Raw genomic sequence first — 27,134 nt, forward strand, 5'->3', positions numbered from 1 at the left:
CAACATCTACTGGACTGGGTAGAAGAGGTTCATGAATGCATCGATAATGTTGGGATAGAAATGGATGCTCACCAACATCACATGAGCACCCTCGATCAGGTCCAGCCGGCTGCACATGAGCAGAAGTCTCTACTGTGGAGGATAAGGTCAAGGACTTAGAAAATAGATCAAGGAGAAATAACCTTCATCTTATTGGTCTCCCTGAATCGATCCGTGACAGGGATCTCCAGAGCTTTTTGGAGGACTGGCTTAAACTTGGAAGACAAATTCGCCGAGTTGTGGATAGAGCTAGCGCACAGACTGGAGCCTAGACACGATGGAGTGCTGAAGCCTAGAGTGGTCATCTTTCGGCTTCTGAACTTTGCCCACAAAAAATTAATACTGCAGGGGCTGTGATTACGACCACAGTTTGAATATAATAACAGCAATGTGCTCTATTTTCAAGACTACTCACCTGCAGTACAAAATCGTCGAAGGGCTTTTTCTCCCATCTGTTTGGCGTTGTATGAGAGATAAAGTTTTCACTGTTATATCCTGCCAAAGACAAGGTTCAGTATGAGGGGGACACCACCTTCTATGAACAAGTGGTCGAGACATGGGCCTTCCTGGTTCAACTTAACAGCGGATCTTCCCTTAAGGACCCCTGAAGATCTCTTTATTGGCCCCAGGGATAGGCCAGGGTTCTTTCTCTTCTTAATCTCTGAGGTTTTTTTTTTGGGGGGGGGAATGGGGAATTCGGAGAACTGACAGTATTTGCTGTTGAGGACTATTGTTTGCTGCGCTATGCTGAATTGGTGGGACCTGTTGACTTGTGTGTCTTATTGGACTGGCTGCCAGCTACCTGGTACCCTTAGGTTGACTTTTAGGAGGATATCTTCTTTTGAGTTGTTTTTATGTTTTTCTTGTTTTTCTATCTTGGTGGGCTCTGGTCCCTGCTTGGCAAAGCCTGTGTTTTGTTGCATTTGGGTCGACAGCTCTCCAGCTAGATTGATGTCTTAGGAGTCTTAGGTAAGGTTCCCCTACCATTGATGATTTTTTTTTTCTTCTTGCCCTTGGTTGATCAGGTTCATTAGTTTCTCTGTTGGGGAGTTGTTTGGCTGGACCCTCTGCTAAGCACTGGTGTGTGCCTCTCTCCCAGTGATTTGCAGACATATTTGATTATTCTTTCTATCTGGGTGAACTGCTGAGTGGCCATAAGATTCTCTTGACTTTGTGTCCTCCCAGGGATTATACACAGACTGCTACTAAATGGACAGAGTATTTGGGAGTGGCTGTGGGTGGTGAAGTTATTGCGGCAGCCATCCTTTTAGGTACATCCACTATATCAAGTGTGTATTATCGTGAGTGTACCTTCCAGGTGGTGTTGTGTGCCTATGTTTCCCAAGTCCTGGCATTCCATCTTGGTTTAACTGACACTAGAATATGTCCTAAATGTCAACTGGAGGACAGTACTTAAGGTCATGCATTTTGACTCTGCCCCCACATCCAGATATTTGGTGGGGGGGAGATCTTTTCATATCTTGGAGCAATTACTCGAATGATAATGTCTCCTTCCTCTCAGATGGGGCTTTTCTTTCAATGGGGGGGGGGTCATCTCTCAGTACGGGGGTCGGAGATTGGATCAGAAGTGTGTATTGCAATGCTGACTTGCTGATACCCCACTATACTTTTAGCATTGGAGAGCTGCATATCATGCTCTTATGCTTTTGGAGGCACAAGCAACATCCCCCACTTATAAGCAGCAACAACTATTTTGGTTGACCTGGGAACCCTATATTCAAAACCTGTTGCCAGGGCTTGAAGTTCTGTTTTGAACATCCTACATTTTTAGGTTAGGAAAATGGAGTATATCTTTTTGATTTTTTTTGGTGTGTGTGTGTGGGGGGGGGGGAGTTCACTTAGAAGGTATTGAGGGGTAGGGAGTATAAGGGGGATTATTTATATCCTGATACATTGGCTGCACTGTTTATACTTTGGTCTTTGGTTTTCGTAGCTTGTGACCCATTAAACTACAGTATGGATGCTGTGTTAGATACCATAAGATTTACTTTTGCTCTTATTTTCTGTCACTGGGCAAATCTTGTTGGGCTTTTTCTTCATACTTTGTGTAGTAATGTACTTGCTTTTGATTTATTCTTTTTTTTTATACTAGGGTTGGGAGGGGTATGGATCAGAAATTAATGTAAACTGGAACTTGAGTCTTGCTGATTTTTAATTCCTCTTTTTCTGGGTTCAATAAAAACCGTTTATACATAAAATCCACAATCTTTAAAGCATCCATGGAGGGGCTGACGCCATGAGCGAGTGAGGACGTGTTCCCGCTCGGCTCCGAGTCCCCGTCTCTGCCCCCGCACATACCGCCGGCATTTGGATCGCCGAAAACGAAGACTGCCTGGCAACAAGCGCCTGACCGCATGGAACGGTATTTAACCCGTTCCCAGGAAGCGGCGCGCAAGAAACCGGCGCACAAAAACAGAGAGCGTGCGAGTCCCGGGGCGGGCAAGATGGCGGCCGCATCCGGAACGGCGGTCACGGAGTTCTCGGCTGGGGCACTGCAGGAATTGAAGGCGGCAGTGGCGCAGGTCCTGGGCCCCCAGATGGAAGCCCTAACGACACAAATGACCAGGCTAGAACAGCTCATGTCGGACACGACGGCCAGAACGACTGAATTGGAGCACCGGGTGTCGGCAGCGGAAGACACCCTGAACTCACATGAAATGGATCTCTCGGCCCTGCAAGAGACGGTTCACTTACAAGCTGCTAAAATAGACGATCTAGAGAACCGTTCTCGCCGAGGGAACCTGCGCTTTATGGGTGTGCCCGAAACTATACCAGACAATCAACTAACTGCTGAGCTGGAGGGCTGGTTGGAGCTGGAATTCCCAGACACAACATCTCTGGGCCCACTGTGCCTGGAAAGAGCACACCGCCTCGGTCCCCGTCCGACTAGGGACTCCAGGCCCAGGGTGGTGATCGTGAAAATCCTCAACTACAGACACAAACTGGAGATCCTGCGACAGTACCGCACTAAACGCGACGCAGTGAAGTTCAGAGGCTCTGCAATCCAGATAAGCCAGGATTACTCAGCAGCTCTCACCGAACGCAGAAAAGCCTTCTATCCACTGTGTGCTAAGCTGGAGGAAAACAAGCATCGTTTTCAATTTATCTACCCAGCGGTCTTGAAGATTCATCATGCGGGCTCCTGGCACGTGTTCACCGAGGCCTCGGCAGCTGCAGACTTTATAAACAAGGCAGCGCAACTACCAACAGAGCCGACATAGGAACGGACGGAGTGGCAATGCTTCCTGCACCGGATGGTGGTTCCTACAATCGTAATGTTGATTAATACAGACTAGATAAAAGTTTGACATGATGGGGGCACAATTGTTTCACTGTTTGCGGGGGTAGGGGTGGGGTCTTGCGAGGCGCCATTTTCGGACCCTCCACATATTCCTTCGGGGATATGGATCTTGGGTATTCTGGGGGTAAGGGGGGGAGGGAGCAGATGAGTGGGGAACAGCCTATTGAAATGTTATTGGGGAAGTGGTATACTCATTATTGCCTGTTTACCAGATGCTACAGAGACACTATTGTTCACCTAGGTGAGGCTGGGCGCCTGGGTGTCGAATACTCGCAGCTGGATGGATCAAGCTGTCGGTGTTTTGACCCTGGGTGATCACTCTCTTCGTATTCTGTCATGGAATGTGTCGGGGATTTCATCACCAATTAAGCGTACAAAGCTCTTGAGACAGATAAAACACCACAGGGCTGATCTGGCGTGCCTTCAGGAGACCAAATTGACCCGGGAGGAACATCAAAAATTGCAAAGGGGCTGGGTGGGTTCAGTCTATTCGGCTTCTACCTCGGGGAAAAGAGCCGGGATATGTCTGCTGATACGTAAGGGCTTACATTGCTCTGTAACGCAGCTTTCTGAGGACCCTGAGGGTAGATATTTACTCTTAAAGATATCAATGCAGGGCACAGACTTCCGGCTGCTGATTGTATATGGACCAAATACATACTCTCAAATATTTTTTGATAAATTAGTATCCCTGGGCTTGCAAGACCCCTCACTACCTTTGATAATCGCTGGGGACCTTAACCAGGTACTGGACACTTCTTTAGATCGTTCCGGTTCCCAATCATCGACGGTGCCAAATTTAAACAAGGGTATTCCCTTTCTTTGCCAATCACTAGGTTTGGTGGACCCGTGGAGACTGCTTCACCCAACAGAGCGAGACTATACCCATCAATCGAGAGTACATGGTTCATATTCACGCATAGATTATGTACTGGTCTCAGAGTCTTGGTTTGTCCGAGTCTCTGAAGCTACTATAGGCCCAATGGAAGTGTCGGATCACTGTCCCATTTGGATAGACTTGGGTTGGGGACAACCACCTCTAGGAACCCGCCGGTGGAGATTCCCATCCTACCTTCATGAGGACCCGGACTTTGGGGCCTACCTCCGAGCACGCTGGGAAGACTTCTTACTGACTAATGCGCAACATCGTACAGAACCATGTTTGTTTTGGGAAACCGCTAAATCGGTCCTCAGGGGACACATCATTGCGTACATTGCGGCAAGACACAAACGCATAGCAGCTAGTATTATAAGCTTGGAAGGAAAATGCTCAGCCTTGAAGGCGGAGTTTCTGAGTTCTCCTACCAATGCTCTGAGGGACGAACTCCATGTAGCCCAAGTAGCTCTCAACACATTAATACATGACCGTACTAAACGCTCTATCATTTACCGTAAATATAAATTTCATAGATATGGAAACAGACCGGGCCGGATGCTTGCCTCTTTAACAAAGAATTGGCAAGACTCCAGATATATTCCAAAAATTAGACATGGTCCCACTACTTATCACACCTCACCGACGGACATTGCGGACACGTTCTATCACCACTTATCGACATTTTATGCGACTCCCGGACCATACTCAGGCCCCGATGTTCTAGATTACCTAACTGACGCCGGCCTGCCTCGCTTCACCGAACATCAACGAGAAGCCCTGAACAGACCACTGCAGGGCCAAGAGATCCAGAGAGCCATTAAGACCTTGCGTTCTTGCACAGCCCCGGGCCCAGACGGGTTCTCGGCGGAATTCTATAAAATGCTGTCACCTCAGCTTTGTGAGACACTGATGTCTTACTACGAGGAGGTGTCAGACACTGGAACTTTCCCGGCTTATGCTAACTCGGCCACCATAACATTGATCCCTAAACCGAATAAATCCAGGGAGGAGGTTGACTCCTATAGGCCTATATCCCTGCTCAATGTGGACATAAAAATCCTATCCCGATTATTGGCAAACCGACTGACCCCGCTTCTCTCTCACATCATATCCACGGCACAGGTAGGCTTTGTTCGGGGTCGCCATTCTGTCCTCAATGTACGCCGTACTCTTTTGGCAATGGCTAGGGCGCAGGAATCGCGCGTTGGGGGCATTTTGGTGAGCCTGGACGCGGCCAAAGCATTCGATCAGGTCCTCTGGCCCTATTTGTTTTCAGTTCTTGAATATGTAGGTATAGGCGGACACTTTTTAGCCGCTCTGCGAGCACTGTACACAACACCTACGGCATCCATATTGGTAAATGGAGTCTTCACACCGTCCTTTGAGGTGGGCAGGGGGGCACGCCAGGGTTGTCCTCTGTCGCCATTACTATTTATACTATACCTGGAACCTCTCCTTAGAACGATTCAAAGAGACGACATCTTAGTTGGATTAAAGGAAGGAGCATCCCAATTGCGTGTATTAGCATTTGCTGATGACATCTTACTGACCTTGGCGTGCCCCCAACAATCCCTGCCTAGAGCTCTTGAATTATTGGACGAGTTCCATATATTCTCCGGCCTAATCCTAAACAAGCAGAAGTCCCTAGTCATGCCATTACAAGACGAAGTCCGAACCTCCTGGCAGGGGCCCTTTCAGTTGGAATGGACATCAGAGTCCTTGCGTTATCTGGGGATATGGATCCCGCAAGATCTAACTCAACTATACAAACTTAATGTGCTCCCCCGGCTCCAGCAAACGGGACAAAGACTACGAGCCTGGCGCTCTTACCCTTTGTCCCTAGTGGGTCGAATAGCTTTATACAACATGATGATTATTCCCCAATGGTTGTATATGCTTCAGACAATACCCCTATTGTTACAACAACGTCACCTCTGTATCCTTCACAGATCACTAAATGGGTATTTGTGGGGTGGCAGACGTGCACGTATACCCCTCCGTACACTTTTCTTACCTGCATCCCAGGGAGGTCTTGGACTATTACATCTGGGGAGAATGAATATGGCATGCCAACTCCGACATATTAACGATTGGCTCTGTGGGACCTCTCACTTTTCAGCGGCAGAGATTGAATGCCTTGCATTTACCCCCTTTCATTGCAGCTATTTACTGCATACTACCACATTACCGGTGCGTACACAGCATTATGGGGAGTTATTACTAGTCCCGTTGAGGAAAACCTGGAAAAAACTGTGTAAACAACTGCACATCAGACCAGATGTGACACCTTATTTGCCAATACATGGTAATGCTGCCTTTGCTCCTGGAATAGGTCTAGGGGCCCCTTCTAGGTGGGCCCAGGGAGGGGTGTTTTATCTGTCTCAGGTGTTGAACGCGGATGGAACTCTACACTCGTTCCAACAATTGATAGATGCACATACTTTAACGGCTAATGATTGGCTGAGATATGGACAACTATTGTACTATGTGAACTCCTTACCCAGATCGGCCTTATTGGACATTGTTCAAGACACATTATCTGAAGCCCTCTGCTTAACAACGCAAGATCCCACCCCGCTTAGTGTTTATCATCGCTACCTGCAGGGGTTGGCGGGGGACCTTGACTATAGAACATTGGCCGAATCCTGGTCCTTGGACTTACAAACCACAATCACTGAATCCATGCTACAGAGGAGCTTTAAATTGGGAAAAGGTATCCTGGTGGCAGCCACTGAACGGGAACGGTACTATAAATTTCTGGTTCGCGCTTACATGGCGCCCATTAGAGCCTACCAAGCTCGCATCAGCACTTCAGCTAGATGCCCCAGATGTGCGGCGGCCGGAGCGACTCTTGGACACATGTTCTGGTTATGCCCTGGAATTCAAGCCTACTGGCGGCGCATAGGGCTCCTCATACAGTCCCTATGGAACTGCTCCTGGACACAGACGTCGACTTTCCTCTTCACATTGAAATTTTCACTGGACCCAATTAGGCCTGGAGTAAAGGCATTTGTCCAAAGGGCGATCTTGGTGGGCATAAAGACCATTTTGCAATGCTGGTTGTCACCTCAGACTCCTACTGTATCACATTGGCGGACTCAGATGATTTATTGGGCTGGATATGAAAGACAAGATGTACTGGACATGCATTCCAAAAAAGGGGAGCTATTTCTCCGTTGTTGGAGACCTTTTTGTTCCACTATGTCTCCTGTAGCGAAAGCTCGGCTGTTGGAGTGAATATATTCAGGCATGTACGACATTGGCTGTTCCCTTTGGGGGGGTGGGGGGATGGGTGGGAAGGGGCGGGTACGTTTTTTTTTTTTTCTGTATTGCACTATGTATGACTTGTACCTTTTGTTGATGGTTTGTTGACAATAATAAAAAAACAAATTTAAACATAAAGCATCCATAGTTTTTATTGCTGCTGCCAAACATCCAAATTTTGAATCTAGTGTTTCGGCACTGGTATCTGCATCAGGGGTCCTATATGCTATTCCTCTGCATGCTACAATAAATAGTTGCCATACTCACTATCAAAATCAAAAATATCTTCATTCAATTCATCCAATTAGTTAGTCAGTTAGTCGTACTTCAAAAAAATAAAAAAAATATTATAGTGCATAATTTATAATGACCTCAGCGGCTACACTCAAGCATCATATTTCATGTAAAGCTTGAATCATACCGTAGCCAGCCTCCTCATCAGTTATAATTACTATTTTTATATATAATGAACTTATTTAGCCTAATGTGAGTTAGGGGCATAGACATTAAAAAGCGCCAATGTATTTTTATTATTTTTATATATAATGAACTTATTTCATTTGTGAAATTTTAAAGCCCAAAATGACTTATCTTAATAATGAAAAAGTGCTTGGGGCTCCGACGTGAATTCAGCGTTTCGCCAGAGAGCTGTTTCAAGGAGTGTCCCCATTTAAGCCATCACACCATTAGTGGGGACGCTCCTTGAAACAGCTTTCTGGCGAAACACTGAATTCACATCGGAGCCCCAAGCACTTTTTCATTATTAAGATAAGTCATTTTGGGCTTTAAAATTTCACAAATGAAATAAGTTCATTATATATAAAAATAATAAAAATACATTGGCGCTTTTTAATGTCTATGCCCCTAACTCACATTAGGCTAAATTTTTCAAGGCTCTTCAACAGTTGATATTACCACTGGCTGCTTCTAAAGTAGTTGTGGTGGGGGACTTTAATGCTGTGATGGATCCGTTATTGGACAAGAAGCCAAGCAGAACAATAAAATCATTAGGGTTAGATAATTTGGTAAAATCATGTGCACTTAAAGATATATGGCGGATTCTCCATTTTAATGATCGGGAATTTTCCTTCTGTTCCCAAGTTCACAAATCATTTTCACGAATAGATTATGTTCTTGTATCAGATAAGTTAGTACAGCAGATAACAAAAGCTGTCATAGATCCAATTATTCTGTCAGATCATGGTGGAGTTTGGATTGAATTTAAGTTTGCTGATCAAGATTCCAGTAGACCTGTGTGGAGATTTAATAATACATTACTTGCAGATTCAAACTTTCTTGAAGAATTCCAATTAAAAATGAATGAATATTTTCAAATTAATTTCTCAGAGGAAATCTCATTAGAAACCTTATGGGATGCTTTCAAAGCTACCATAAGGGGGCAAATAATCTCCTATTCAGTACATATTAGGAAACATGAATTTACTGATCTGGAACAAAATATTAAAGACTTGGAGTCACAATTGGCCTCAAAATGGGAGCAATCTACTTTACAGGTCCTCTTAAAAGCTAAATATAAATACAATGAGATTTCCTCTCAACTGGCTAGTGAAGAATTGTTTTCTCAACAGGCTTTGTATTATGGAAACTCAAAAGGTGGGAAGAGTACTAGCAAATTACCTTAAAGCTAAAAAAAGAAAAGTAAAGATTGTAGCTGTTAAAGATGAGAAGGGTGAAACTCATTCTCAAATTGGAGATATTTTAAAACAATTTTTGAATTTTTATTAAGCTTTATATTCTTCCAAGTCTTATTCAAATAAAGAACTAGAGGGTTCAGAGTTTTTAAAGTTACTCAAGGGACCAAAAATTCCCGATCATATAAAAGGAAACTTTGAAGCACCTGTTTCATTGAAAGAACTACAAGCTGCATTGAAGTCCCTTAGAGTTGGATCTGCTCCAGGTGGTGATGGGTTCACTGTAGAGTTCTATAAATCATTCCAAATTACTCTTATTACCTCATCTATTAAATTTATATCAGGTTCAACTAAATAAAGGTTGCATTACAGGTACTATGGCAGAATCTTTAACTATTGTTTTATCAAAGCCAAATAAAGATCCCATGTTGGTTTCAAATTACAGGCCTATTTCTTTGATTAATGTAGATGGAAAACTTCTGGCTTTACGCTTGACCAAGGTTCTCCCTTATATTATCGGCACTATGCACCAAACGGGGTTCATTGCTCAAAGACATTCTTCAAACAATACCAGACTGGCTTTTCATATGTTAAATTTAACAAAAGCCATGGATGATCCGGCCTTCTATGTGTCTTTGGATGCAGAGAAGTCCTTTGATCGTGTGGAATGGACCTTCATGTATCAAGCAATGGATTGGTTTGGTATTGGATCCGGATTCAATACATATGATTCATACAAATGGATCCGGATTCATACAAATGATTCAAACCTTGTACAGCTCCCCTCTGCCAGATTATATATTAATAATAATTTTTTAGAATATTTTTGTCTGGAGAGGGGAGTTAGACAAGGTTGTCCGTTATCTCCTTTGCTTTTTGATATCGTATTGGAACCCTTATTATTGGCTATTCAGCAAACAAAGGAGATTCAGGGTATTCCTTATGCAGGTCGGGAATATAAAGTCTCTGCGTATGCAGATGATATTTTGCTTCATTTGAGGAATCCTGAAACTACCATTCCACATTTGCTAGATCTGATTAATAGATTCGGGAAATTTTCAGGATATAAGATAAATTGGAGTAAATCAGAAGTTCTTCCAATTAATATACATTGTCCAAAAGGATTGTTTGATCCATTTCCCTTTCTTTGGAAAGAAGAGGGTATAAAATATTTAGGTATCTGGATTCATAAAACGGGAGAAACGATGAAAGTAAATGAAAGATCTATATTGCTGAAGGTCACAGAAATGTGTGAGCATTGGAACCCTTAACATCTGTCTTGCTGGGGGAGAGTGCAAACGGTTAAGATGATGATTTTGCCTGTGGTTTGCTACCAAATGGGTATGTTGCCAGTGTTTATTCAGGGGTCTTTAAAAAAAAAAAAAAATATATAGTATACTTACCAAATTTATTTGGCTAGGTAAAGCAGCTCAAATTGCTTTAGTATCTTTACAGAAACCGATTGCAGAGGGTGGGGTAAATTTCCCAAACTTTTATAGGTACCATCAAGCCTATATAATGCACCAAGGTATGTATTGGATCCTCCCCGAGCTTATGGAAAATATTCCAGTTTGGCGGTACTTAGAGTGGTAAGTTATGTCCCCATTACGATTGTTTCATGTGCTGGGTATCAAGTTACCAAGATATGTTAAGAACAATAGTATTTTGTTTGATACTTGGAATACTTTGAAATTTATTAATAAATTAACAGATGGTCCAGTAGAGAAATCTACTTATGAATCCTTATGGCTAAACTCCAAGGTTCAAATAGGAAGGTCTGGGATCTTCTGGAAGCATTGGATGCAGGCAGGCATTCGTACATTAGATGATGTTATATCTAATGGGAAACTGCTGGATTTTTCATAACTGCAACAATCATTTGATATTTCAAAATCTCAAAATTATAGGTGGTTGCAGTTGAAGCAGGCCATTCAGAGTGGGTTCACCGATTGGCAGAATCTCAAAAATCATTATAGTTTGCAGGTCCTATGCTTCCAGACAGATTTGCTAGGGCATCAGGCCGCCCAGTGGTATAAATTGATTTCTGAATTCTTGAATAAAAAAATTGTCTTAGGGCCTTTTGGAGCATCGAGATAAAGCAATATATTTCTACATCTCGATGGCCACAAATTTGGACTTGGAGGATGAGATGTACAGCGTCAACATCTATGAGTCAAATATGTTTTTTTTGTTGCATAGATCTTTTTGAACCCCTGTTAAGTTACATAAGTTAGACAGTTCTAAACCTAATAGATGCTAGCACTGTCATTTTGACATAAGGACATTGGATCATCTGTTGTTCTTTGATACTCAGCTTTTGGAAGTCATTATGGGGACAGATTAACCTCATACTGGAATCAACAATCCCTTTGACGTATGAGGCAATTACCGTATATGTGGAACATTGCTGCATATCAAGCCTCCCAAGGATCGCTACAAAGGCAGGCTTTTCCTAATTATGACAGGAATTGCTATGCAATTGATAACCCGCAATTGGAAAAATTGCGACCACCTCAGTTTTCCGTTTTGGTGGGCCAGTTTATGTTTAGGTTACAAATACGAAAAGATGAATGCAGATATATTAGGGAATAGCAAATTATTTAAATTGGTTTGGGGCCCGTTTACATCCTTTGTTAATTCAACATAGTTTTCTTTTAACCTTTAGAAATTTTTATATATATCCAGGACGGGGTGGGTGGGTAAGGGGGATATTTTTCTGGTTCATTTCTTGATTAAATTGTTGGATGGGAGGGGAGTGATATTTGTTTTCTGCATTGTTATTAATGGAATTTAAGTGCCTATTTTGTTATTAATGTATATATAATTCATGGCACTTTGTATTAGCTTTGAAAATTAATAAAGATTTATTTAAAAAAAAACAAAAAAAAAACACCTGAAACTTACAACAGATTTGACCAGATAAATAATGAGGTAACCTCTTTACAAAATCTTTCAGCAAATTTTGTGAAAGACAAATTGTTTCTTCAAAGAAAAATCGAACAGATTGAGAATTTCAACAGGGGATTAAATCATAGAATGTTAAATTTTCCTAAATCTACAGGAATTACATCTGGAGATGTGTTTAAAAAATGCTTTATTGAAACATTAGGTTATACCGCTGAAACTATACCTCCAATAAATCGTATATATTATTTACCTGTAAAACAAAACCAGAAGCTTCCTCAGAAGCTAATGTACAACAAGGCATGGATTTAAATAATTTGTCTGATTTGCTTGAAAATTCATTAGTAGAAATTGAATCCTGTTCTATATTCCTTATCTCATTTGTATTTGAACAAGATTTGAATTTTATGCGTATGTATTTTCGTTCTTCACAAATATTGTTTTATGGGCAAGGAGTGTGGGTTTTCCCTGATATAACAAAGACAACTCCAAGAACGCAGGAAATTGTTTTTGACTACGAGACAAGAAGTTAAAAATTTAGGAGATACTTTTCTGTTGAGTTACCCTTGTAAATGTCTGGTTAGATATGCAAGGATAAAATATGTCTTTTTTGTGCTCCTTATCAGCTTCAAGCTTTTATAGACACGCAGATCCGGATTCTGCAAAGTGCATCCCGATTGTAGGCAGCTGTAGGCAACTTACAGCTGTCTAATCAGCCAATCGGGATGCAGGTTTAAAAAAAGAATGCTCTCCAGGCAGGCGGCCTATATTGAAAGCACCTCCAGGAACCTAGGGAGGCCCGCTATAACGCTTATGCTCGCCTAAGGCTAGGTGGTAGCCTTAGGCGAACCTAGGCGGCCCTATGCGTCCCCCTAGTGGGTGGGCAGCTTTCTGACAGGAGGGATTGGGCACCCGCCTGCTGGCAATTGGGAGGCGGGGGCATCCTTCGTCAGTAGGGGTTAGGCACCCTCCTGCCGGCGATTGTCAGGGAGGTACGGGAGACAGACAGCCGCAACTGTTATACCTATCACGGCAGGGAGATCCCTTGGCGCGATAAGTGTAGCGGCCGCATCTACTCTAACCCGATTCTGTAACTGGCGTATGTAACATGGACGTCGGTTACAGAATCGGGGTTAGTGTAGGCCAGATTCTGTATAGGACTCCCCACCTGGGCTTTCTATACAGAATCCGGGCCTAAAAGGTTAATCCAGAATGTATAGGATTTGTAAATTGTCAAGATGATGTTTTGTGTTAAGCCTAATTTTATTTAATACTAGTAGAAACATAGAAATAGACGGCAGATAAGGGCCACGGCCCATCTAGTCTGCCCACCCCAATGACCCTCCCCTACCTTTCTCTGTGACTAGATCCCACGTGTCTATCCCATTTGGCCTTAAAATCAGGCACGCTGCTGGCCTCAATAACCTGAAGTGGAAGACTATTCCAATGATCAACCACCCTTTCAGTGAAAAAGAATTTCCTGGTGTCCCCGTGCAGTTTCCCGCCCCTGATTTTCCATGGATGCCCCCTTGTTGCCGCGGGACCCTTGAAAAACAAGATATCTTCTTCCATCTCGATGCGGCCTGTGAGATACTTGAATGTCTCGATCATGTCACCCCTCTCTCTGCGTTCCTCGAGTGAGTACAGCTGCAACTTATCCAGTAGTATTCCTATTGGAGATCTTCTTATCTCTTACTTTTTTCTCCTCCCCACTGAATAGTGGTCTAATGAAGAATATGGAAATGCTTCATTAATATGTATTCTCTGTAACTTTATTTTCTTAATCTCTATATTTCTATGACAAGTAGATGCTTGTGAATTTATTGTTAAAATATAAATTAAAAAAGAATTGCCATACTGTGACAGACCGAAGATCCATCAAGCTCAGTATCCTGTTTCCAACAGTAGCCAACCCAGGTCCCAAGTACCTAGCTAGATCCCAAATAGTAAAATAGATTTTATGCTGCTTATCCTAGGAATAAGCAGTAGATTTTCCCAAGCCATCTCAATAACGGCCTATGGACTTCTCTTTTAGGAAATTATCCAAACCTTTTTTAAACCCCCACTAAGCTAATTTATTTCACCACATTCTCCGGCAACAAATTCCAGAATTTAATTACATGTTGTGTAAAGAAATATTTTCTCCGGTTTGTTTTAAATCTACTACTTAATAGCTTTATCGCATGTCCCCTAATTCTAGTATTTTTGGAAAAAGTGAACAAGTGATTCACATCTACCCTTTCCACTCTACTCATTATTTTATAGACCTCTATCATATCACCCCTGAGCCATCTCTTCTCCAAGCTGAAGAGCCCTAGCCGCTTTAGCCTTTCCTCATAGGGACGTCATCCCATCCCTTTTATCATTTTTGTTACCCTTCTCTGTACCTTTTCTAATTCCACTATATCTTTTTTGAGATATGGTGGCCAGAACTGCATACAGTATTCAAAGGTGCAGGCGTACCATAGAGTGATATAAGGGCATTATAACATTTTCACCTTTGTTTTCCATTCCTTTCCTGATAATTCCTAACATTCTATTTGCTTTCTTAGCAGCTGCTGCACATTGAACTGAGGGTTTCAATGTATCCTCAACAATGACAATAGATCCTTTTTCTGAGCAGTGACTCCTACCACAGAACCAAGCATCACATAGCTATAGTTCGGGTTCCACTTTCCCACATGCATCACTTTGCTTTTGTTCACATTAAACATCATCTGCCATTTTGACTCCCAGTCTTCCAGTCTCACAAGGTCCTCTTCAGTTTTTCACAATCCTCTTGCAATTTAACAACTTTGTGCCATCAGCAATTTTAATTCTCTCACTAGTTATTCCCATCTCTAGATCATTGATAAATATGTTAAAAAGCAGCGGTTCCAGAACAGACGATATAAGAGCAATAATTGATATTTAAATTAACTAAAGAAGTAAGTAGGTATACTACTATTTTGAACTCCACTATTTACCCTTCTCCATTGAGAATATTGACCATTTAAACCGACTCTCTGTTTTCTGTCTTTCAACTAGTTCTCAGTCCATGAAAGGACATTACCTCCTATCCCATGACATTCTAATTTACTCAGAAGTCTTTCATGAGGTACTTTGTCAAATGCCTTTTGAAAATTCAAATGCATAATATCAACCGGTTCACCTTTATCTACATGTTCATTCACCCCTTCAAAGAAATGCAGTAGATTGGTGAGGCATGATTTCCCTTGACTAAAACAATGGGTTTCTCTCATTAATCCATGCTTACATATATGTTCTAAATATTGTGAAAAAGTCACTCTGAAAATCAAAATAAAGTAATCTTAATCAAGTGAATGTCAGCTTCTAATCGAACTCTGCTCAGAGACATGAAGGCAGGATATCACCACCTCACCACCCAATCATTGCAGTGTTCAGTACGATTTCAACTTGATAATGATGGTACTTGTTTGAACTACCGTATTTTCGCGGATATAACGCGCACCATTGTAAAACGCGCACAGGGGTATAGCGCGCAGAAATCACGATGATATGTACAAAAACTTTTCTATACCGCGCTCAGGCATATAACGCGCATGCTGCCCGACTCTCCTTTCGCCCGCCCTGACTTTCCGTGCGCTGTCCCGACTCTCCGTTCACCCCCCTGACTTCCGTGCACTGTCCTCCCTTGAAGTCCTGTCCCCCCTTGAAGGTCTGTCCCCATCCTGAAAGCCTGATGCCCCCCCCCGACGTCCGATACATCCCCCCCCCCCCCGGCAGGACCACTCGCACCCTCACCCCGAAGGACCGCCGACTCCCCAACAATATCGGGCCAGGAGGGAGCCCAAACCCTCCTGGCCACGGCGACCCCCTAACCCCACCCCGCACTACATTACGGGCAGGAGGGATCCCAGGCCCTCCTGCCCTCGACGCAAACCCCCTCCCCCCAACGACCGCCCCCCCCCCAAGAACCTCCGCCCGTCCCCCAGCCGACCCGCGACCCCCCTGGCCGACCCCCACGACACCCCCACCCGCCTTCCCCGTACCTTTGTGTAGTTGGGCCAGAAGGGAGCCCAAACCCTCCTGGCCACTGCGATCCCCTAACCCCACCCCGCACTACATTACGGGCAGGAGGGATCCCAGGCCCTCCTGCCCTCGACGCAAACCCCCCTCCCCCCCAGCCGACCCGCGCCCCCCCTGGCCGACCCCCCCGACCCCCCCACCCCCCTTCCCCGTACCTTTGGAAGTTGGCCGGACAGACGGGAGCCAAACCCGCCTGTCCGGCAGGCAGCCAACGAAGGAATGAGGCCGGATTGGCCCATCCGTCCTAAAGCTCCGCCTACTGGTGGGGCCTAAGGCGCGTGGGCCAATCAGAATAGGCCCTGGCGCCTTAGGTCCCACCTGGGGGCGCGGCCTGAGACACATGGTCGGGCTTGGCCCATGTGCCTCAGGCCGCGCCCCCAGGTGGGACCTAAGGCTCCAGGGCCTATTCTGATTGGCCCACGCGCCTTAGGCCCCACCAGTAGGCGGAGCTTTAGGACGGATGGGCCAATCCGGCCTCATTCCTTCGTTGGCTGCCTGCCGGACAGGCGGGTTTGGCTCCCGTCTGTCCGGCCAACTTCCAAAGGTACGGGGAAGGGGGGTGGGGGGGTCGTGGGGGTCGGCCAGGGGGGTCGCGGGTCGGCTGGGTGGGAGGGGGGTTTGCGTCGAGGGCAGGAGGGCCTGGGATCCCTCCTGCCCGTAATGTAGTGCGGGGTGGGGTTAGGGGATCGCCGTGGCCAGGAGGGTTTGGGCTCCCTTCTGGCCCAACTACACAAAGGTACGGGGAAGGCGGGTGGGGGTGTCGTGGGGGTCGGCCAGGGGGGTCGCGGGTCGGCTGGGGGACGGGCGGAGGTTCTTGGGGGGGGGCGGTCGTTGGAGGGAGGGGGGTTTGCGTCGAGGGCAGGAGGGCCTGGGATCCCTCCTGCCCGTAATGTAGTGCGGGGTGGGGTTAGGGGGTCGCCGTGGCCAGGAGGGTTTGGGCTCCCTCCTGGCCCGATATTGTTGGGGAGTCGGCGGTCCTTCGGGGTGAGGGTGCGAGTGGTCCTGCCGGGGGGGGGGGATGTATCGGACGTCGGGGAGTCGGCCGGGCAAGAGGGCTTGGGCTCCCTCTTGCTCCGATCGTGGATGCGGGTGCGGGTGGGAGCGCGTGCGAGCGGTCGTTCGGGGTGGGGGTGCGAGCGGTCCTGCTGGGGGGGTGAATCGGGCGTCGGGCGGGGTGGGAACTATGTTTAAAAACTTTTGTATACCGCGCTCAGGCATATAACGCGCGAGGGGTATGCGCGGTACGTAAAATCACGTATAACGCGCGCGTTATATCCGCGAAAATACGGTAATACAAGCCACACAAGCTATAAATTATGCAGCTTATATAGGAAATTTAGAGCTGTACGGAAAAGTATGAGACTTAACTTAAAGCTCACTGGTTCCGACATGCCACGTTTCGGTACTGCTTCAGGGAACCGACAAAAACTTTTAAAAACTTTGAACTCAGTTTCAATTCAAGGGTGTAGTCTCCCAAACTTACAACAGGCTGCTATATTCCGCAATACATATTACTTCTTCCTAAAGCTCCACTTTACCCTCCCCCCCCCAAATGAAAGCACGAATAACAGATTGGTAAGAGTGCTCATTACTATGCAATATCCAAACTGGGATGGTCTGGAGCAGATATAATAGTTTCAGAAACAACACCATTTTTACCAGAGCTACCTGGCCCATCAAGGAGAGGGGGAGCGAGCACCATTTATGGCATAAGGTTTTTATTTTCCCAATAGTTGCAGTAATGTTTGCCACATATAGTTTTCTCGGATCCTGATAAAGCTTGATGCCCAAATATTTCAACTTCCCAGGTGCTATACCAATACCCAACCCCGCACACCAAGACTCAGAGACAGGGGCGCCCAACAAAAAAGCCTCCGTCTTGTCAAAGTTAATTTTGAGGCCTGAAAATTTGCCATATAACTGGATAAGGGACATTAGGGTTGGAACGGTCCGGTCAGCATACTTGACATATAACAGCATGTCGTCGGCGAACATGCTTATGCGGAACTCCTAGCTACCCATGCGCAGTCCCTCCAATGCAGGGTCTTGCCGAATTCATATGGCTAGAGGTTCCAGAGAGAGAAGAAAGAGAAGCAGGGAAAGGGGGCAACCCTGTCTCGTGCCTCTCCCCAGAGGGAAGGGGTAAGACACCCCTCTGTTAACCAAGAGCTGAGAGCAGGGATTGTGATATAAAGCAGACAGCCACTTAATGAAATCGCCCTGGATACTAAAACGCTCCAAAGTCCCAAAAAGATGGGTCCATGAGACCATATCAAAAGCTTTCTTGACATCCAGGCTAGTGATAAGCGCCCTGTCGGCTAGGGCATGAGGGGACTGCAGCACTGCGAGGACCTTCAAAAGATTCATTGAGGCGTGTCTGCCCGGCACAAATCCCACCTGATCTTCATGTTTGAGAGAGGGAAGGAAAACATTGAGATACACTACGAGGATACTAGCCAGGATCTTGATGTCATGTTTTAGAAGGGATATGGGTCTATAAGACCCAAGGGCATCGAGCGGCCAGCCCGGCTTCGGAAGGATGATGATGTGAGCCTTATTGTGGGTGTCCCCCGAGGGGGGTGACAGTGCGCAGTCCTATAAGCTTGCAGGGGTAAGAGAGCCAAGGGGTACAAAAGCTTATAGAACTCAGGGCCTAGCCCATCAGGACCCAGTGTCTTAGCCAATTTAAATTTTTTATGGCCAGCTGTATCTCCTCGCCCATGATGGGACCATTAAGAAGTGCCTGTTATTCTATGGACATCCGGGGCAAGGCAATGTGTTGAAAAAACTCCTCTCGAGCATCACTATCAGAAGGCTAGGTGAAATATAATTCCGTATAGAAGTTCACAAACTGCTGCGTGATAGCCTGATGGTTAGAGTGCGTCGCACCCTTTTATCCTTAATGGAAGTGATAATATGTTGAGCCTTGTGGGGGTGTACTAAATTAGCAAGCAGGCGACCTGTTTTATCGCCCCCTGATGAAGTCTGTATTTATAGCAGTATATATTATGGTTCGCCCTCTGATCCAATAGGGTATTAATTTTGGACTTCAAGAGACCCATGGCCTGTTTGGTAGTATCATCGAGGCAGGAAATATGAAGGCTCTGTAAAGCGGCGAGATCCCGAGACAGTGAAAGCAATTCCCCATCGCGTCACTTTTTCAGTGATGCGGAGTAAACAAGAATGTGCCCCCGCATGACCGTCTTTGCAGCTTCCCAATTTATGACCAGGCCTACTTCCTCCACTGAATTGGTTTGCACAAAGTCTTCCCATTTCTGTTGAAAATAATCGTGAAAGTTGGCATCCGCATATAGATGGGGGGGACATGCACCAGATCCTGTCCCCGGTCAGAGAGCCGAACCGTAAGGTAAGGCCCAAGAAAGCATGGTCAGAGACTAGAGGCACATTAATGTGAGTGCCAGTCATTTGAGAGAAAAGAGAGTCAGAGATCAAAATATAGTCAATGCGGGAGTATGTTGTGTGAGGGTGTGAATAGAATGAAAAATCAAGCTCTTCCGGGTGCATGGTAAGCCATGAATCTAAGAGGCCCAGCTCCTTTAAGAGAAAGTGTACCCTCCTAATGAAATGACCCCTCGGCATGGGTTTAGCTGGCTTGTCCCATTGGAGATGGGCTACCAGATTGAAATCCCCTCCTAAAATTATTGGCTGAGGGGAAAGCAGAGCCAAAAGTCCCACCAGGGAGGAAAAAAATGAATGAGAGTAAGTATTGGGGGCATAAATATTGCACAAGACTAGCGGTTTGCCCCAAAGTTCCCCAATCAAAACAATGAACTGCCCATTAGGATCCACAATTTGTCTATGAATGTGAAAGGGTATATTTTTGTGGATAAGTATAGCCACCCAGCAATTTTGTGCTGTAAAAGAGGCATAGCCCACCTGACCCACCCATTCCCTGCGAAGTTTAGTGTGCTCTATAGGAGTCAAGTGGGTCTCTTGTAAAAATGCTATATCAGTGTATTTTCTTTTAAGATAGGCCAAAGGTTTTGTGCGCTTAATTGGGGAGTGTATCCCATCTACATTGAGATTTTACATTCAATTAAGTCATATCATGTGATCAATACCAAGAAATATGAACAAAATATATAAATGAATAACAATGCAACCGTAGGGGTGTCCCAGCCACATCCCACCCGCAGCAATACACTCACTGGCAATCTGGAAAATAAAGGAAAAAAAAAAAGAGGCAACAGCATGTGGCATCCACCCAGCAGTAAGAAACAAACAGACATATCCAAGCACACCACACCATACACACCACCCATTGGATGTCAATAGAAGTAAAGAGGGCGATAAAGGACAAAAAAGTATCTTTCCGGAGATGGAAAGAGGACCCAACAGAGGAAAATCGCCAGGCGCACAGGAAATGCCAAAAGGAATGCCACCGGGAGGTTAGAAAAGCAAAAGAGAAATACGAAGAGGGGCTGGCCAAGGAGGCGAAAAACTTCAAGGCATTCTTCAGTTACGTTAAAGGGAAGCGACCAGCAAGAGAGGAGGTAGGGCCGTTGGACGATGGGGACAGGAAGGGAGTGATTAAGGAGGATAAAGAGGTAGCTGAGAGGTTGAACACGTTCTTCTCGTCGGTTTTCACGAGCGAAGACACATCTAATATACCGGACTCAGAGGAGCTCATGAGTGGGGAACAGGCTGAAAAATTAGAGCACATAGAGGTAAGCAGGGAGGATGTCCTCAAACAGATAGACAGGTTAAAATGCGGCAAATCACCGGGCCCGGACGGGATCCACCCAAGGGTGCTGAAAGAACTAAGACAGGAAATAGCGGGCACAATCCAACATGTTTGCAACCTATCCTTGAAAACTGGTGAGGTGCCAGAGGACTGGAAATTGGCAAATGTCACACCGATCTTCAAGAAGGGATCGAGGGGTGACCCCGGGAACTACAGGCCGGTGAGCCTGACTTCAATAATAGGGAAGATGGTGGAAGCTATGATCAAGGACGGCATTTGTGAGCACATCGAGAGGAATGGCCTACTGAGAACAAGCCAGCACGGATTCTGTAAGGGAAGGTCGTGCCTAACGAACCTTCTGTACTTCTTTGAGGGAATAAGCAGCCGGATGGACAATTGGGAGCCCATAGACATAATTTATCTCGACTTTCAAAAGGCTTTCGACAAGGTGCCACATGAAAGGCTACTTAAGAAGCTGTGGAGCCACGGGGTGGGAGGGGATGTGCACAGATGGATCAAGCACTGGCTGTCGGGTAGACTGCAGAGGGTTGGAGTAAAGGGCCAATATTCTGACTGGCGGGGAGTCACGAGCGGTGTGCCACAAGGATCGGTGCTGGGGCCTTTACTCTTTAACATATTCATCAATGACCTGGAAAAGGAGGCAAAATGTGAGGTTATAAAATTCGCAGACGATACCAAAATGTGCGGCAGAGTTAGGACCAGGGAGGAGTGTGAGGACCTACAAAGGGACCTGGACAAGCTGGAAGACTGGGCAAACAAATGGCAAATGCGCTTCAACGTAGACAAATGCAAGGTCATGCATATAGGGAAAAAGAACCTGTTGTTCAACTACAAATTGGGGGGGGTATTGTTGGGAGACAGCAGACTTGAGAGAGACTTGGGTGTGCTGGTGGATGCATCACTGAAGCCATCTGCACAGTGCGCAGCAGCCTCGAAAAAAGCCAACAGGATGCTGGGCATCATAAAGAAGGGCATAACAACCAGAACACGGGAAGTCATCATGCCATTGTATCGAGCGATGGTACGTCCGCATCTGGAATACTGCGTCCAGTATTGGTCACCGCACCTCAAGAAGGACATGGCGGTACTTGAGAGAGTCCAAAGGAGAGCAACAAAAATGGTAAAAGGGCTGGAACACTGCTCGTACGCCGAGAGGCTGGATAGGCTGGGGCTCTTCTCTCTGGAGAAAAGGAGACTCAGGGGAGATATGATAGAGACCTTCAAGATCATGAGGGGCATAGAGAGGGTGGATAGGGACAGATTCTTCAGACTGAAGGGGACAGCAAATACGAGGGGGCATTCTGAGAAACTGAAGGGAGACAGGTTCAAAACAAATGCAAGGAAGTTCTTTTTCACCCAAAGGGTAGTGGACACTTGGAATGCGCTTCCGGAGGAAGTGATCAAGCAGAGTACGGTACAGGGATTCAAGCAGGGATTGGATGGATTCCTGAGGGATAGAGGGATCGTGGGGTACTGAGTAAACCAACCTGGTCGTGCATGTGCAAGACCGGAGGGCTAGGACTTCGATAGGAGGGCAGAACTTAAATGGGAAACCAAGGTGACAGGGGAGCCCTTCTGATGATTCAGACAGGCCTTGACCTGTTTTTGGCCACCGCGGGAGCGGACTGCTGGGCAGGATGGACCTGTGGTCTGACCCGGCAGAGGCACTGCTTATGTTCTTATGTTCTTATGTTCATTCACTCCCCCCCTCAACCGTTCAAACCCCAATCCTTGTTGCAACATGGGAAATCCCTGCTAAACCCAAACCCCAAAACAGTGCAAACAAGCAGCTCCGGGCTATACCAAAGCCAACAATAGCCCAGCCCCACAAACTCAGGCCCAAAAGATATGTAGCCCCTGGCATATAAAGCCCCGGTTGAGCTAAACACAGCTGCACAATGAAGCAAGAGTGTGTAACACATATCACAGCAAACCATAAACATAATACAGAGAGGAGCAGGCCTCTGAGTGTCCCACATGCAAAAAGACATAAATGCCCCTCCAGATTAGGCTCTGCCCTCACAGAATGATCCAAGCCATGTAATAGAACCAAGGAGCACTAAGATAGAGTCAGAGCAGGCTACTAACTGCCCACCAAGGGGAGAAAAAAACAAAAGTAAGAACTAACAGGCCTGCAGAACACAGTAGGACCAGAAAAAGGAGGGAAGGAAATGCAAGAAAGGATCAGGCCACAAACTCAAGTGTATGTACACGAACGAAAGGAGCCTTAGGAATAAGATGGGTGAATTAGAAGCTATGGCACAAAGAGATAACTTGGACATCATTGGCATCACGGAGACATGGTGGACTGAGGAAAATGTCTGGGACACTGTGCTACCGGAATACAAACTATACGCAGAGACAGAGTGGCTCAAAAAAGGTGGGGGTATTGCCATATACGCCAAAGAGGGAATTGAATCTACTGGAGAGAACCCGCCACAACAGATGGATAAGTTAGAGTCTCTATGGGTCAAAATTCTGGGAACAAATGGACTGGAAATGAAGATCGGCATCTACTACCGACCCCCCAGGGCAGTCCGAAGAAATTGATGGAGAAATGACGGACGAGATTAAACGCAACTGCATGGGAGGCAACACAGTTATCATGGGTGACTTCAACTATCTGGGGATAGACTGGAACCTAGGCACCTCTGGCTGCGCTAGAGAGACAAAGTTTCTGGATGCTGTAGGCGATTGCTTCCTGGAACAACTTGTCAAGGAAAATATGAGAGGAAATGCAATTCTGGACTTAATTCTAAATGGACTGCGAGGACTGGCAGAAGTAGAAGGGACGCTGGGAAACAGTGATCACAACATGATCTGCTTCGACCTGGGCACAGGGGCGAAACATCGGTCCAGAACGACGGCCACGACACTGAACTTCCGAAAAGGGAATTACAAAGAGATGAGACTCATGGTGGGGAAGAAGATTAAGAAGAGGATAAGCACTGTAAAAACACTAGAGCAAGCTTGGTCCCTTTTTAATGACATAGTCACTGAGGTCCAAAATCTATATATACCGCGTATCAACAAAGGATCCAAGCGGAAAAAGAACAAGGAACTGGCGTGGCTCACTGTAGAGGTGAAGGAAGCGATCAGAGACAACAGAACTTTGTTTAAGAAATGGAAAAGGTCAAGAATGAATGAAAACTGGAATAAGTACAAACATCATCAACGCAGGTGCCATAAGGCGGTAAAAGGGGCCAAAAGAGACTACGAGGAAAAAATAGCCTGATGCATAGGCGTTCCTTGAAATTGGCTGCGGTATCTTCTTGCTGGGCTATCTGATCCTCAGCACACTGGAGCCTACTTGCCTGGGAGTCCAAGCTTTCCTTGATACCCTCCATGAAGGTATGAATGGTAGACAGTTTGTCCTGAGGGATCGAGTTAGCTCTTGTACCGTGGCTGCCTCCAGTTGAAAACAGGTGCCTCGTGCGTCTCCGCCATCTTGCCGTCCTGCAACCTCTGCTTGTCCTTCGCGGTTCGGACTGATTTAGCTGCCATTCTGTGCCCTAATTTTATCTAATGCTCTGAAGTACAACCTAAAATACTAAGCTAGACTAAAAAGCTTTTTATATATATCAACCCTAACAGAAGGTCTAAAGGCTACACTATTGCCTAAACTGACTTTGCTGAAAAAAAAGTACTGAACCCTAAAAAAGTGGACAATGAAATAACCTCCTGAAGCCCAAGTTTTACCTTTTCCCAAGTTTAAATGCTAGTAGGTAAGATATTCCATTGGAATTTTTCTTCCCCTTAGTAGATTCTCTGCTCCTCCATATGCTGTATGATGAAAACCACTGACCATTTTTAGTAGCCATTTTCTGGACTGACTCCAGTTTATTTATCTTTTTGAAGATGTGGTCCAGAAATATATACAATATGAAGTCTTACCAGAGTATTAAAAAGAGGTATTATCATCTCCTTTTTCCTACTAGCCACTCCTCTCCCAATAATAATAATTTTATTTTTATATACCGCCAAAGCCATGAAAAGTTTGAGGCGGTTTACAACAAGAAGCGCTGGACAATCAGCGAAGAGGTCAACAATTTAAAGACATCTATACCAGTGGTTCCCAACCCTGTCCTGGAGGAACACCAGGCCAATTGGGTTTTCAGGCTAGCCCTAATGAATATGCATGAAGCAAATTTGCATGCCTATCACTTCCATCATATGCAAATCTCTCTCATGCATATTCATTAGGGCTAGCCTAAAAACCCGATTGGCCTGGTGTTCCTCTAGGACAGGGTTGGGAATCACTGATCTATACAATCTTATATAATGGAAGAAGTAGATAGCTATATAGTTCTTAAGGTTAATGGTTGAATTTGCAGTGCTATAAAATTCTTAGTTTATAAATCGATTGAACAAACTCGTTTTTACCAATTTTCTAAAATTGAGGTAGGTTGAGGAGTGCTTGATAACGTTACTCAGCCAATCGTTCCATTTGCCTGCCTGGAAGGCGAGGTTTTCTGGCCTGGAATCTATTGTAGTGGCAGGCCTTTATTGTTGGGTAGGTGAACAGATGTATTCTTCGTGTGGGCCTAATAGAACTTGCCAGATTAAAATGGGAAACTAGGTAAGTGGGGGCCAGACCAATATTGATTTATAACACAGACAAGAGAACTTAAACAGAATTTGCGCCTCCAGGGGCAGCCAATGGAGTTTTTGATAATAGGGGCTTATGTGATCCCATTTCTTCAGTCCAAAAATCAGTCGAACTGCTGAATTTTGAATGACTCTGAGTCTTAGAATGATTTTTTGAAGGATCCCAAGTAAATGATGTTGCAATAATCGAGCATGTTTAAAATGGAAGATTGAACCAGTAAGCGGAAAGATGCTGCATCAAAGTATTTTCTGATGGTTCTGAGTTTCCAAAGTAACAAGAAGCATTTTTTAATCAGTAAATCTGTGTGAGCATTTAGAGTAATGTAGCGGTCCAGAGTCATTCCCAGAATTTTAATGGAATGGTCAATAGGGAAAACCTGACCGTTCAAGGAGATTGATGAGTCTTTGATTTTATCATTAGGGCTTGCCAGGAAAAATTTAGTTTTGTCTGTGTTGAGCTTCAATTTGAAGTCGGTCATCCATAGTTCAATTTGTTCTAGAATGAATGATATATGAATCTTTGTGTCGGGGGTCAGAGTAGTAATTGGAATAACTATGATGATATCATCAGCATAGATATAAAATGTAATTTTTAAGCTTTGTAGTAAGTTCCCCAGTGAGGCAAGCATCCTTCTAGCTTTCTTTCTCACCTTTTCTACCTGTATGGCCATCTTAAGAGCATCAGATATGATCATACCCAAGTCCTGCTGCTCTGTCATGCACAAATGTTCTTTGCCTCCCCTAAACTGTAGTACTCCCTCAGGTTTTTGCAGCCCAAATGCATGACCCTGCATTTTTTGTTAGCATTAAATCTTAACTGCCAAATTTTTAACAGCTTCTGTCCATAACAACGCAGATATTCAAACTTACAATGAGAAGCAGTGTAGATTCATAATCTAATCTAATCTTTGATTTTTTTTATACCGATTCATCCCAATATAATGCTTCAAATCTTTTTGAAATGAGATTCACACTTTTGGTATTCATTAGAATCCTGCACTTTTCAAAAGTTCACAATAGCAGTAATATTTAGTACATTTCTACCATAGTTCTTTTAGTTACTGAGTTTCTGTAGAAACTTTAAAAGTTTTATCTACTTGCCTCTAGAAGTTGATATTGGAAATCTTTGCAAACACTCCATCTGCTTGCTGCATAATGTTCTAATTTTTTGCTAACACTGCATTTGAAACAAGGCAGTGTGATTGGGGAGTAAATCTGTGATTGGCTACAGAGAAAGTCACTTGCTAGACTGTAATATTTTCTATTGTTTCAGTTCTACTGTAATGTTTATTTAATTATTTATATGCCACTTATAGCCTAAGTGGTTTTGCATTCAGGTACTCAAACATTTTTCCTTATCTGTAGGCTCACTAATGTACTTGGGGCAATGGGGGATTAAGTGACTTGCCCAGGGTCACAAGGAGCAGTGTGGGATTTGAATTATCTATAACATTTAATATAAAGTTTAATATCTATAAAGTTTGAGATGTTCTCTATAATATTTTTTTAATTTGTTTTTCAGGACCTCAGAGCAGAAACCTCACTTGGTGATTTGTGGATGCATGATTTCTGGGGTACTAAACTCAGCAGTAATGTCAGCCATAAATCATATCGACCTCTTACAGTTCTTACCTTCAGGTAATTCTTTTGAAAATGAGTCTGCAGAGAGAGAACAAGTCTGCAGAGAGAGAA

The 27,134-nt window shown here is 44.8% G+C and overlaps 1 protein-coding gene across 4 annotated transcripts in view; it reads left to right on the forward strand.

Annotated features, from left to right (window-relative positions):
• TMTC4 (transmembrane O-mannosyltransferase targeting cadherins 4) overlaps positions 1–27,134 on the forward strand; it is a 275,681-nt gene that overhangs the window by 86,095 nt on the left and 162,452 nt on the right. For 3 of the 4 annotated variants that reach the window (XM_033948831.1, XM_033948832.1, XM_033948833.1), the window contains one exon: positions 26,965–27,080. In XM_033948831.1, coding sequence (XP_033804722.1) covers positions 26,965–27,080 — 116 coding nt within the window. Of the gene's footprint in view, positions 1–26,964; positions 27,081–27,134 lie in introns of those variants that run through there. The other variant, XM_033948835.1, reaches the window with a different exon arrangement.

The sequence above is a fragment of the Geotrypetes seraphini genome, chromosome 6 (assembly GCF_902459505.1).
Source record: "Geotrypetes seraphini chromosome 6, aGeoSer1.1, whole genome shotgun sequence".
Classification (NCBI taxonomy): domain Eukaryota; kingdom Metazoa; phylum Chordata; class Amphibia; order Gymnophiona; family Dermophiidae; genus Geotrypetes; species Geotrypetes seraphini.